A 14,439-nucleotide genomic window follows, 5' to 3' on the forward strand; every position below is an offset into this window, starting at 1 on the left:
TGTGGAAATTGCACGCGGTGCATCTAATTAACCAGCCTAATTACTATTTTGATTGTTTTCATAATTAGTGCCAGTTTTATCAACGGTGTGCACACAGTGTAAAACATTTATCCTCTAAAAGGATCCTTTTGGATTTGTGAAGGATTCATACTTGATAAGCTAATGTACACCACTAATAAGTTTTAATAAAGCATATTATCGTGCTTTTGTTCGAAATATAATATTCAAAAGGTTTGCGTTTAATAATCGAATTGAAGAAACACATGAAAGACACCTTGCGGCGCCGCGTGCAATCTGCCCATTCCGTTTTCACTCGGTGCCAAATTTAACAACATGGATTTAAAGACGTGTTACATAAACAAGTACGTGTTTAATGAGTTCTCTTGCTCTATGCATGTGCCCAATAACAACGCATCTTCATCTGTGTAATGGTCACTTTTTTTTCTGTTGACCTATATGGCATTCTGCGTTCGTTTTAAGTTTGCTTGTCATTGTTAGCCAGCGAATCATTTCGACTTTAGAATCAATTTTTCTTGAACTTCCTGCTTCACATAATAACTGCTTTGTGTCAGAATCCAACTTATTATTTTCGGATAGATTGAAGACGGTGTGAATCTAAAGTTCTATCTCAGTTGAATCTATCTAAGAATCTATCCTAAGAATCTAAGTTGATCTAAGTTCAAGTCACCGGCCTTACAATTCAGACGACATTTGCGCGCGCGGCAAGCGTAACATTTTAGAGAACAACTACAAAAACATGCAGCGAAGTTTTTGCACGGCAAATAAACGAAATCCCGCCAAGACATGCAATATTTGTGCGCGTTCAATTGTTCACGCGCTGCTAGAGTATGCTACATGACACGCGGCATGAAACGCGAGAGCAACTCTGAATGCGAATTAAGCATTATTTATCTATACTTCTGTCTATCACTGCAAAAGAATATTCGCTAAGAGGAGGGCTAGCCGCTCGAGCGCATTGGCATTCCAACGAGATGGCCGATGCCTGCTGCTTGCTGCCCGCGAGTGGACCGTGTCTATCGCGACAGTTACATTTCTTCCGCGAAGAAAACGCACCATTTATGGAAAATGGTTGTCGTTTGTTTGTGCGCCATTATCAGTCTGAAAGGAATCGGCGACTCCACGAGAACTGTTAAGATTTCAGTTTTTGTAGCTCGTAACGCGCAAATTGAGGCGCCATCGAGAAAAGCCTCTTGTGCTTCGTAACTTCAGCTGCAGCATCGCGTATTTTTACTCCTTAAGTGCCCACGATTCAAACACTTTATGAGAAGGAAATCGCTGCAATCTCATAAAATCACTCGAAAGTCTACATAAATTCCGCGTGCGGCGCATTCGCTCTATTCGCGTCATTCTCTCTCTGGATTCATCAATTTCAGCGTTTTCGTTGTTATTTTGCACGCGCGTTCATGTTCGCTATTTGCATTGTGCCATTGTCAGTCGCTGTTGCTTTCGAACTCGCATTGCATTGTGGGCGTTGTCGCCAGGAGTGTCAATATTACGGCAGCGTGCTTTCCCGGCCCTCTCGAGGAGCCTGAACTCTGCGCGAGTAAAGCGCTACACGAACGCAGTGTGCTTGAAGCGCCCGTCTGCAACACTTGGTATTTAACGTCGGCACTTGCCTTTTGATGCCGCAGGTTTGAGACTTTGATATCCTGTTTGCTGATGTACGGCGGAAATTAATTTCATTATCGGGGTCCGGCGCCGCGGCCGGGGAGAAATGGCCGGCGATCGAGGCACGAATGAGCGTCTGCTAGCTTTCGAGAAACGAAATCAGTCATACAGAGATGACGTCAGCGCTTCAATAGTTGAGCTTGATCTCGCACTAGCATTCATTAAGGATTGCACGTTCTTCAACTACGATTACAAGGAGAGTAACATGCATGAGCTCTCCTCTCGGTCCTCTCTCCTCTCCTTTCTCTCTCTCTCTCTCTCTCTTCTCTCTCTCTCTCTCTCTCTCTCTCTCTCTCGTCTGTCTCGCTCTCTCTCTCGTCTCTCTCTCTCTCTCTGCTCTGTCTCTCTCTCTCTCTGCTCTCACTGCTCATCTCTCTCTCTCTCTCTCTTTCACTCTCCTCTCCCTCTTCTTCTTCTCGTCTTCGTCTCTCTGCTCTGTCTCTCTCTCTCTCTTCTCTTTCTCCTGGTCTCCTTTGCTCTCTCTCTACTCTCTCTCACCTCCCTTCTCTTTCCTCTCTCTCTCATCCTCTCTCTCTCTCTCTCTCTCTCTTCTCTTTCTCTCTCTCTTCTCTCTCTTCTCTCTCTCTCTCTCTCTCTTCTGTTCTCTTCTATCTCTCTCTCTATCTCTTTCTCCGTCGCCCACTCTTTCTATACTCCTCGCTCTCCGTGCTCTCTCTCGCTCTTCGCTTGCTTTTCCTTGCGTGCTCCTCTCTCGCTCTCTATTTACAATTCTTACGCGCGCTCTCGTCGTCTCTATTACAATCTCTTACGTGGCCTTTTTTGCCTCGCCTCCATTTCTCTTCCTGGTGTATTAGGCGGGATGCAGGCAGCGGATGCATGATTAGAAAGAACACCATATATTCTCACGTTTTGAATAGATTCGTTAGTAATTTTAATATTTTTTTAACAATTCGACACACATTTATCTCCTTTCTATCCCCGCCGGTCGGTCTCTCGACACTTCTCTTTCATTCTATCTACTCATATCTCTTCTATCTACTATGTATTACTTGTCCTCTCTTTCTCTACCACCCTCCTTTCTCTTTCGCCCCCTCCCTCTCTCTCTCTCTCTCTTCCTCTTTCTCTCTGCGTCCCATCCCTTGCCCACTCGCTCACATCGTTCTTTTTCGTTTGGCTTTCTCGCTCGCTCTCGCAAGAGTTCAGCGCTCTCTGTCACTGATTAGATCGAGCATCTATAGACAAAGCGCCTGTCGTACGCCTCAGCCGCCCGCGTGCGTTCACCCGTCTCTGTCACCAGCGCTATCGGATGATTGCTCATTACGATGGCGACACGCCGAAAGGCACGCGCATTTTTCTCCTTCATATTCTTTCTTCGTCGTTGCAAGCCAGCATGCGTCAGTCAGGCTGTCCGTTGCCGGTCGCGCACGGCGTTCCGACTCAGCAGCGGCGGTAGCGAGCCAGCAGTAGCAAGCAGTAGCAGCAGTTAGCAGCAGCCAGCAGCCAGCGGCAAGTAGCCATCAGTTAGCAGCAGCAGCCAGCAGTTAAGCCAGCAGCAGCGTAGCAGCAGCAGCGGGCAGCAGCTAGCCAGCTAGTTAGCCAGAGCAGCAGTGCGCGGCAGCCAGCAGTAGCCAGCAAGCCAGCAGCAAGCAGCAGTTAGCAGCAGCAGTAGCAGCCAGCGGCGGCAGCAGCAGCTGCGCAGCAGCATGTAGCAGCAGCGGCGGTAGCCAGCAGTAGCAGCCCCAGCAGCAATCAGTAGCCAGCAGCAGCAGCAGTTTGCAGCCCAGCAGCAGCAAGTTAGCAACGGCTGGCAGCGGCATCTGCCAGCAGTCGGCAGCAGCAGCAGTAGTAGCAGCAGCAACAGTGGCGAGACGCCAGCCTACTCCTTTCCTTCCCGCAGAACTCGGTCCGGATTACGATGATCGCATTTTAAAAGCTTCATGTGAATCATTATATCAGAGTCACAAATCCGCGGAGACGGCCCGCACGGCCGTCTCCTCACGGTCTCTTATATCGAAACCTATGACAACTCGCCGCAGCCAAAACACAGCGGCGGCAGCAGCGGCTTGCGGCTCCGTCAATAGCTCCCTCCAGCACGGCGCCGAGATAGAGCTTCATTCCAGCGGCTCTTGATTCTTTCCTCCTCACAGCTGCGGCTCAGCGGAAGTCCGCGCACTGTTCTGTTTTTTTTCTTTCCTAATGGGATTAGCTTAGTGACACCGTTATGGTCTATAATGTGAAAATGATCGAGGTCGTCATCGCTTATATCTATATATCGCGCCATGGTGTGATGTTGCTGCGATGTGGATTGGTTAGGCGTCTGTGCTGTGTGTTCCGTTGCGTGCGTGCCCCCCCTAAAAAGGTGTGCGTGCGTCCTGCTGTTTGTTGTTTGTTTGTTTGTTTGTGTGGTGTGTTGCGTGCATGTGTGTGTGTGTGTGATGCCTGTGGTGTGTTGTGTGTGTGTGTGCGCGTGTGCGTCGGTGCGTGTGCGTGTGGCGTGCATGTCGCGTGCGCGTGCCGTGCTGACGTGTGCGAGTCGTGTGCGTGTGCGTGTGTGCGTGGTGCGTGTGCGTCGGTCCGCGCGTGTGCGTGTGTGTGTGTGTGTGTGTGTGTGTGTGTGTGCGTGTGCCGTGTGCGTGTGCCGTGTGCGTGTCGTGTGCGTTTCGTGCGTGTGCCGTGTGGTCGTGCGTGCGGTGCGTGTGCGTGTGGTGTGCGTTAATGTGGCGTGTTGCGTGTGCGTGTGCGTGTCGTGTGGCGTGTGCGTGTGCGTGTGCGTGTGTATGTGTGCGTGTATGTCTCGTGTGGTGTGCGTGTGGACTCGCGTTGTGTGTGTGTGCGTGGTGCGTTGTGCGTGTTGGCGCTGTGGCGTGTGCGTGTGTATGTATGTGTGTTGGTGTGCGTGGTCGTGTGTGAGGTGTGTGTGTGTGAGTGTGTGGTGTGTGTGAGAGTGTCGTGTGCGTGGTGTGTGTGCGTGTGTGTTGTGTATACGTGTGCGTGTGCGTTTGTGTGTGTGTGTGTGTGTGGTGTTGTTGTGTGCGTGCGTGCGTGCGCGCGTGCTGGCATGCGCGTGTGCGTGTGCGTGTGCGTGTGCGTGTGCGTGTACGTGTGGCGTGTGCGCTGTGACCGCGTGCTGCGGTGTGGTGTGGCGTGTGTATGTGTGCGTGTATGCGTTGTGGTGTTGCAGCTCATCCCCCCCCGTGTTGCGTGTGTGTGCTGTGTGCGTGTGCGTGTGCGTGTTGTATGTATGTGTCGCTGTGTGGTGTGTGTGGCGTGGGTGTGGATGTGTGTGTTGTGTGTGTTGTGTGTGTGTGTTGCGCTGTGTGCGTGGTCCTGTGTGTGTGTGTATACGTGTGTGTGTGTTGTGGTTGTGCGTGTGCTCTCTGTCTGCGTGTGTGTGTGTGTGGTGTGTTGTTGTGTGTGTATGTGTGTGTGGTCTGTTGCGTGTGCGTGTGTGTGTGTGTGTGTGAGTGTGTGTGTGTGTGTGTGTGTCGTGGTGTGTGGTGTTGTGTGTCGTGTGTGTGCGCGTGCTATATATATATATATATATGGGTTTCCGCCTGCCTGCCCCCTAACTTACGGTAGATGTTAATCCTTCGCTCTCCGTCGATGAGCACGGCGATGCCTCGCGTCATGTTGACGCGCTCGGCTATGTACGGTGCGTTGCCGCTCGCGTTCACCGCTCTCATCCCGCCGCCGCCGGCCGCCATCTTGCCGTCCAGCGTGCGCCGCTTCCTTCCGTAGGCGTCGCCGCCGTAGCTGTCTCCATCGCTGTACGACTCGTAGCATTCCGACTGCAACGGATCACGGCGAACGTTATTAGAACGGTCTCTGGTCGGCGGTAGCGAGGGAGGGTTGGGAGTGGAGCGGGAGGGGAGCGGTGGTGGGAGAGATGAGGGCTGTGAGGATGGGAGAGAAGAGGGCCGTGGCGTGGGAGAGGAGAGGGCCGCGGGGAAGGGAGGAAGGAGGGCCTTGTGGGTGAGAGAAAGAAGGGTAGGGTGGCAGAGATGGAGGCCGCGGGGGAAGAGGCTCGCAGTGGGGAGAGGAGGGCTGCGGGGAGGAAGAGAGCAAGGTTGCAGCGAGGAAGAGAGGAAGGTTGCAGGGAGGAAGAGAGCAGGGTCGCGAGGGAGGGAGAGATGAGAGTCGCGGGTAAAAGAAAGAGGTGGGCCGGATGAGAGACGTGGCCGTATATTCAGCCTGTTCTGCTTGCATCTATGACAAATACGACATACGCATATACGCTCTCCTATGACACTATTTGTCATAGGAAGAATCTTCCTATGACAAATACGACATACGCATATACGCTCTCCTATGACACTATTTGTCATAGGAAGATTCTTCCTTAATATTGTTGCATGTGTTGTTGCGTATCATAGGAGTTTAGGTGCGCTATTATGAACCCAAGCAGTGAATTTCAGCTGTAAAGCGGAACGAAGTTGACTCGCCAATATTTGTCATAGGAAGATTCTTCCTATGACAAATAGTGTCATAAGAGAGCGTATATGCGTACGTCGTATTTGTCATAGATGCAAGCAGAACATGTTGCTCTATTCACGGCGCAGTCCCACGGTGCCAGCAATTACCGGCTGAGATTTTTTAACAGTGTTATCTCCGTGTAATCTCTTCTAACCGCTAACGCTTTCACTATTCGACTGTCACGCGCATGCAGGGATGCCGGCGCGGGGCCGTGGTCCCATCGCTATTGGGTACGCCGTTGGAGCGGAATAAATTTAGGCTTTGGCGAAAAACTTAAAAGCAATGCCTCAGCTTCGTGCTTTATCGATCGATTTCCCATTAGCATAGATCCAATTTGGGCGACTGCCAAGCGATAGGTATCTTCTGAAACGCCTCTAGACACGCTCACAGCAGGCGACCGCAACATATTAGCGGTTGGTAAACATGCGGATATGCTACATCGGTGAAATAAATAAAAAGCTAACCAAAATATTATTCAAATAAAGGCAACTTATATATGGGTACCATAGAGGGCCATGGACGTTAATCGCTTATATGATTGCTATTGTTGCGGTCTAAAAAAAAACTCATGTCGATCGCCTTCTGGGTAACACGAACAGTCTGACTACCGGAAAATGTAACGTTTAAAATTAATGTATGAAGAAGCTCCACGCATACACGGTATGTTCTTCCCACACCGTGAGCTTGAAGCCGCGAATAACAGTTTGTCTAGATAGTAACGAAGTCTTAGGCTGGCAATCACAAACAGAGAGAAGGGACACGCACACAGACACATTAATAAATAACTAAATAAATAAATAATTAAATAAACAAACAAATAAATAAATAAATATATATATATATCCTCTTTTCTCAAAACGGTCGTACAATAATAACATTAGCACGAAGGGCAACTTACCGGGAAGCATTCCCTGAAGCAGACGTGCACTTGACATTCGAAGTAAACATCCTGTCGATCTGGGAACTTGAAGGCTTTAAACGGAGCGTAGACGATCGTCTGACCAGGCTGCGGGCGGTCGCGCTCGTGCCGAAAATTCCCGATAATTTTCTTGCCTACCAGAGGGCACCTGAAACACGCGTGTTGCTACTCGTGAGCCACACGTCTCCACGTGAGATTTTTGCTTTGTTTGCTGCCGGCTACACCTGTTACTGTATACGAAATGTTCACAGAATATGTGCGGCCGGCTACACCTGTTAAACGAAATGTTCACATAATAGGTGCGGTTAATCGTTAATTTTAATCTTTACTGCAATTGTTTAGCTGGATATTGTACAGCCAGTGTGTGTACGAATAGACGATGGGGTTGTATTCGTGAATGAAGGATGCGAGATGATCGTATATATGAAACGTAGCGTTTAATTCGCGATAATTTAACCCTGAAATAGCTAGCCGGATAATCAAATAGGCGAGCGAGAAATACTATTTTTTTTAACTATTAAAAAATTAGGTATCAATCTTTTCTGTATGGGAGCTCACCCTTTCTCGTCTACTAGAGGAATGTATTTCTTTCCCGTTCCGTCGTGCGCAACGCATTGCGTGACCGAGATGTCGTAGTCAGCTGCAATAATGACACATAGATGGCGCCAGCGTCCAGTAACGCGTAATAACTAACCAAGCTGGGACGAAACCAGGAAACGCTAACATTTGCGATAATTATGAGCAAATATTCCAACAAACCGCACATTATAGAGCTTGTGCTAGATTGCGAAAATCATTTAACTTTGCACACTGTATAGCTGATAGCACGACTTCCGTTTCCGCGTCACGAGAAATCTGGTGAACTCTGAAAATACTCGTTCCCGACAAAACCACATTCCACGCTAAACTGGCTTGCTTTCATATATCTCTAGAACTATATGCCACGTTGCAGCGTATGTCACCACATTTACATTACCTCACATGCACATAACTACAACTTTCGGCATTGTTGTGCTTAGCGCATACGCACTAAAATATAGTCGTTAATGTGATACGCAGACGCGACTTACAGTTATCGGTCAAGATGGCGGCTAAAGCCGACTTCTGGCCGACCTTCAGGTGTTCGGCGGGACCTTTGGATATGTCCTCCCCGCCAAATATTTGGAACAGCACCTGTGGGATGCCGATGCGGTATGTCGCCACCGTCGTCACTCCAAGATTGCTGCCAAGTATGAGAAACACGGATGATTACGTCTGAGAAAATCTTCAATGATAGTCGAAAGGGTGGGTCCGTTTTCAGTTTCGCAGGTGAAAAAATATGACATTACCCAGTACCCGGTTAATTAAAATCGAAATTTCGGCACCAACGACACCTCACTTCAAACGTTATAACATGTTAGGCTCATGGTGTTATGGCTATTTATATTTCCGACGGCGGGCCGCAGATATATCCACAAATAGGAAGGTAGATTTTAAAGTTTCGTGATGACGTGCATACGCAGTCAGCTGAAACTAGTACGGAATCTATCTACACACGCTAAGCATGGTCTCGCGCCAGTAGACGATTACTGTGAGTTATATATAGAGACGACTGCACTTACGGAGCCGTCACTCCCGTGTTGACCGCCTGCTGCCCGAAGCCCTCGAACTGGCAACGCACGGCGAATGCCCTGTCCCAGCCTTCCAGCACCTCCCACTCCGGCTCTGACATTACCACCAGCACATTGTCGTACACGATCTTGCCGCCATCTTTAGTGTACTCGTCCTGGATAATGTGAGAAAAATAATTCGGTTTATGTTAGATATAGACCATGAAAGACTATGGAAGGCAACTGCAGTCATTTATAGATAGATCGATAATATATTTATTGCTTGGTAATTTTTCAAAAAATACATGATGGCATCAGAGAATATAATATTGAAGTTCATGATATTTACAGTCATATTATAATTTATGGTTAAGAATAAAATTATATTACATGACAGAGCGTTGATTGCATCATAAATATGACAAAGTAATATTTCTTTTAACATTTCCATTTTTGGAACGAGCGTTCTATTTTTATTACATTAAAGCGGGGGCTAAAAAGTAAGCCGTCGTCCAGCACAAACTTTCCTGTAAATTCATTATATGAATTCGCAAGATTAACTGCAAGGCATCGAAAATAACAGACGTAAAGGAAGTAATGTGTAAAGGCGGCGACATTGCTCGTGAGTGATTATTGTTGCTCGTTGTTGCCTCTCTTCGCCGTCTATGATTGGTCGCTGTATTACGACCAGGGAATTTTACGCAGTGTGCTTCCGCGAGAATATTCCAGGTCACGACCGCATCGATATTGGTGTTTGGTTTAGATAAGACGACGTTTACATAATCATACGCGTTAACTATGCTGACGACCGACCAGCGATTATCTACACATCCGGGTTATCAATCATATCACATCACATCAATCAAACGCGGTCTGTCTTTCCGTTTTTCAGCCGCGTTCGCACGTTTTGACAACGAAATTTCGTATATTTTGGATACATTTTTTTTGCGGTTTCATACATTCTGAGGACTACTTTAAGCGACCGTTTCGTACATTTTCAGAACTACTTTTCGCGGAGGTTTTCGTACATTTTAAGATATACTTTTTCGAGGCGATCTCGTACATTTTGAGAACTACTTTTCGCGGCGGCGGCGGCGGCGCACGCGAAGTGGCGCGATGAGCGACGAGCGCGATCTACTTACGGCTGACTGCTTGAAGCCGCAGCTGTCCAATCCGATCACGATCTGCGCCATCTGGTCTCCCTTCCCGCGCGTGCGGCACCCTTGTACGTCGTAGTACTCCTTTGCGTAGATGCGGCCCGAGAACGCCTGGTTGAATCTCAACGTCACGACCATCGTGTTCTGTCCCGGCGGGCACAGCACCTGAATATCTGATACAACAAAGGAGAATGTCGTTTAGAGCAACTCGTGATGCTCGTGGGTTGTGGGAGGGGTGATATCATTCAGGGGGTCTCGCGCAGCACTGAGCGGTAAAAAGGCGCGTGTGAAGATTTTCACGCGCGGCGCGTATATAGATCCAGCAGACAATAGTCGCGCGTAACGCCATTGTGTTGCAGATTTTGCGATTAAATCTATGTTTTTAAATTGTTTTTTTTTCAGATCGTTAAGCTTCGCTTTAACGAGAAAGAAGTCGTCTGTTGTTGCCGTTCGCGTTTGTTTCCCAGCCGCATGTTACCAAGTTTGCACCGATACTATCGTCTCCACCCACACCGTTCCAGTCGCAGCTAACCGACAAACTGCCCACGGCTTTAATCGAATAATATGGTGTGATAGTTCATGACATCGGTGGCGGGGGATGAATGGATTGAAGCTCAGGTTTCTCAGGTGGTTCTACGCTGACTTGTGATTGTGTTACCGTCAGCGGTGCAGGGAAAGAAAGGAATGAAAGAAGGAAGGGAGGAAAGAAGAAAGGAAAATGGAAGGAAGGAAGGAAGAAGGAAGGAAGGAAGGAAGGAAGGAAGGAAGGAAGGAAGGAGGAAGGAAGGAAGGAAGGAAGGAAGGAGGAAGGAAGGAAGGAAGGAAGGAAGGAAGGAAGGAAGGAAGGAAGGAAGGAAGGAAGGAAGGAGGGAATGAAGAAAGGAAGGAATAAACGAACGAACGAACGAACGAACGAACGAACGAACGAACGATAGGCAGATGGATCTGAGCTGGCCTGTTATTGTGTCAGCGGTGTAGGAAATAAATAAAGGAAGAAAGGAAGGAAGGAAGGAAGGAAGGAAGGAAGGAAGGAAGGAAGGAAGGAAGGAAGGAAGGAAGGAAGGAAGGAAGGAAGGAAGGAAGGAAGGAAGGAAGAAAAGAAGGAAGGAAGGAAGGAGGGAATGAAGAAAGGAAGGAATAAACGAACGAACGAACGAACGAACGATAGGCAGATGGATCTGAGCTGGCCTGTTATTGTGTTACCGTCAGCGATGTAGGAAATAAATGAAGGAAGAAAGGGAGGAAGGAAGGCGGAAGAGAAGGAAAGAATGAATGAATGAAGAAAGGAAGGAACGAACGAAGGAAGGAACGATGGGCAGGTGGTTCTGAGCTCACCTGTGATTATGTTGCCGTCGGCGTAGTTGTCGCCCTGGCCGGCGATGCTGTATGGTTCCGAGTATCCCTGCCCGTCTCGCTTATCGTTGTACACGAGCCCCTCCTCTGGTAGGTAGCCGTCAGGTGGCGCATCGGTGCGTGGGCCGTTCCTCTGGTCTCTCGGTCTTTCGTCGGGATACGGATTGTAGAATGCATCCGGTCCTGTATTTCGTCCGGCTTCGTTGAACGGATTGTAGAGGCCGCCACTGGGCTCATATCGCTCCGTCTGCTGAGCGTAGGGGTCAAAATAATCATAGTCGCGACTCGGGTAGTCCTGCTTTTGCGGATTCTCGCCACCAGGCGGCGCTGGTTCTCGCTCCTCGACGCGAATCGGGTAAATGAGCGGGTCGTCGCCGCCTTGCAGCTCTTGCGACTTTATCGCCGCGTAAGGATTAAACGCTTCCTGGTTTTGATCTCCCGGTCCGTGTTGCTGACCGCCAGGAGGCGCCGACTGATCGTCCCACGGATTGTAGAAGGCAGACGGATCCTCCTCGGTGACTCGCAGAGGCGCCGATCCGATGTGCCTGTTGCCATCTGGCGGCGATTGTGGATGTCCGTCCGGACTGAGGTAGTAGGCGTCGTCGGAGGGCGGACCGCCGTACGTCTGGTAGCGATCGTGCTGCGCTCTGCCGTCGGCCTCGTAGCGTCCGGGCCGCTGCGACGGTGCGTCCTGCATGTGCTTGTCTTCCTTATCTTCCCCCGCTGCGGCCAGCCTCTGCACGTCTCCTGGTGCGTCTGAGCTGGGCCCGCTGTGCGGTCGCCGACCCCTGCCCCGCCCCGGCGAGCCAAGGCCCCTGCCCTGACTCGGACCCTGCTCCTGATCCTGACCCCTGTCTCTACTATCGGCGGCGGCCGCGGCGGATTCCTGATTTTGCTCACCCTCTTTTGTTAGCTTATCTCCGAAAGAGTCGAAGTTGGTGATAAAGGCATCCAGCGTCGACTCGAACGGATTTCCGCCGCTCGGTGCGCCACCTATGAAGCCGGTGCGGCCGTATTGCGGCACGGGCATGGACGAGAAGTCCGGCGCGGCGCCACCGGCGTCCTGCCCCGCACCGCGCTCGTCTGCTGCTGCGCGCGACAGCGGCACCTGTCAGAGGCGAAAACAACTGATGTTACGAATGAACGAGAATGAAACACGTGAGGTGTAAACCAAAAAACGTGATAACCACGATAAAGCATAAATAAATAAACAACGACACGTGCGTCCGTCAACGAATATTAACCGGATATCGGATGTGAATCTAACATGTGATGGCAGCCGGCGAATGCGGCTTACGTCATGAGACACCAGCGGACGGTGGCGCTCTCTCATCCTTAGCGGCAGCTTCAATAAACTTCGCACTTGCGCGTCGCTGTGTGGTTTAGCCACGATGCATTAATCATTTATAGGTACGCTAGAGCGGGCGCGACGATGGAGCGGAGTTATCGCGAACGCAGTGATTGTGTGAGAGAGTTAGCAAACCGGTGGGTCTGTCATCTGACAAGCACTCAGCGTTGCCCAGTTCGTGCGCTCGCGTGCTGCGCTTTAATATTCCAATCCAGTCTTTCTTATTGCGATGCTGAATTATAAATATTTAGAATATATAATATCCGTTATTACAGATACGCTTCGTTGTCTTCTAGCTCGATTGAAATTTTCACATACATTCGAAATTTTTAGAATTTTTAAGGTTGAAAATGATGGAATTTCCGAGACGAGACAGCCAGCTGTGGCGTGCCGCGAGGCGCTCTAGCAAGCAATAACACGAGAGAAACGTGAACACCATATCACGCATATACTTACCCATATTGGTTTTAGCAAAACATCACTCTATGATAGTAACAACAAACGCTAACGTGAAAACAACGAGTGCGCTGTACAGCGAGAAGTTACAGATAGTTAAGCTTATAAGCGCGCGTAACTGCACGGGGGAGGGACAACGTTTCTATCCCATCACTAGCAGTAGGAAGTAAACCCTGCGATACTCCGCAACAAGCAGCAGCAGCGGCGGCTGCTTACGACGGCCAGGAACTAAATAAACCGCGTAATTGTGCTCGAGATGGAAATGCGTAAATTCGCTCAGGCCGCACACAATCGCTTATCTGTGTTTGCGCGCGCTGCTGTGATGTGTCGGGAAGGGGGGCTGTTGGCGATTGTGCTCGCGCACAGCATATAACTCACACACACGCACGCACGCACGCACACACAGACACACACACGCGCGCGCGCACGCACGTACCCACGCACGCATGCACTCACACACACACACACACACACACACACACACACACACACACACACACACACACACACACACACACACACACACACACACACACAAGCATTAGTTTATACACGACCGGGATATGACACAATTAACAGCAAATTACCATCACCGTTATTCACGGAATAGATGTTCAATTGGTCTAGCAATTAATTAGCAATTTGCGTGTAAGGTCGAGCTGGGTACGTTTAATTGTACACTCCAGGTGCTAACCATGAAACCACAAATTATGTTGATGTAGGTAAAATCACACAGCACGAAAAAACTTCTTTAAACCAGTTTTACTGTCCCGTTCGTATTAAAATCGTATTAAATCGCTCGTAATTGGAACAGTGACCTTTCGTAATAATTAGTAAAATGGTAATTTACGCCGCTGCGGTTGTTCGCCCTGGGGTATCCTCGCGCTATGCGATAGATCTCCTGCTATTTCTAGCACTGGTGTGTTTATGCCTGTGCTAGAATTCCAGGAAAAGGCTCTTCTTGTATGGCTATTCGATTAAGGCTCAGCGTTAACGTGCAAGAGAAATAAATATCTTGAGCTGGTGCGACGAGCGTGACTTACACGGGTGTAGATACGTATTACAATCCGCTATACCATCTATTATAAAATATCACTCGCACATTTTAAGTTGTATTTTGATTACGAAGTTGCGGCCATAATTGGTTGACAATATCGTCCTGGCGCAGCACACGTGAATAGCAGATGCTCGCGTGTATCCCTCATGTGTGTATCGCGTGCACGCACGCACGCACACGCACGCACGCACCCACGCACACACGCACACAAACAAACAAACAAACAAGCAAACACACACACACATGCACACATACATACACACAAACAAACAAACAAACAAACAAACAAACAAACAAACAAACAAACAAACGCGCACACACACACAAACAACCAAACAAACAAACAAACACACGCACACACACACACACACACACACACACCCACACACACACACACACACACACACACACACACACACACACACACACACACACAC

The 14,439-nt window shown here is 49.2% G+C and overlaps 1 protein-coding gene and 1 long non-coding RNA gene across 2 annotated transcripts in view; both read right to left on the reverse strand.

Moving 5' to 3' along the window:
- LOC106812340 overlaps positions 1-12,171 on the reverse strand; it is a 20,037-nt gene extending 7,866 nt beyond the window's left edge. The window contains exons 1-7 of the mRNA XM_014816191.1: positions 11,124-12,171; positions 9,774-9,961; positions 8,644-8,807; positions 8,113-8,264; positions 7,601-7,682; positions 7,022-7,190; positions 5,225-5,438 (exon numbers count right to left, since the gene is read on the reverse strand). Coding sequence (XP_014671677.1) covers positions 5,225-5,438; positions 7,022-7,190; positions 7,601-7,682; positions 8,113-8,264; positions 8,644-8,807; positions 9,774-9,961; positions 11,124-12,171 — 2,017 coding nt within the window. The remainder of the gene's footprint in view (positions 1-5,224; positions 5,439-7,021; positions 7,191-7,600; positions 7,683-8,112; positions 8,265-8,643; positions 8,808-9,773; positions 9,962-11,123) is intronic.
- Positions 12,172-12,209: 38 nt separating this feature from the next.
- LOC106812598 overlaps positions 12,210-14,439 on the reverse strand; it is a 3,780-nt gene continuing 1,550 nt past the window's right edge. The window contains exon 3 of the long non-coding RNA XR_001394355.1: positions 12,210-12,249. This is a non-coding gene — a long non-coding RNA (uncharacterized LOC106812598). The remainder of the gene's footprint in view (positions 12,250-14,439) is intronic.

Source organism: Priapulus caudatus, unplaced genomic scaffold, assembly GCF_000485595.1.
Source record: "Priapulus caudatus unplaced genomic scaffold, Priapulus_caudatus-5.0.1 Scaffold21, whole genome shotgun sequence".
Lineage (NCBI taxonomy): Eukaryota > Metazoa > Priapulida > Priapulimorpha > Priapulimorphida > Priapulidae > Priapulus > Priapulus caudatus.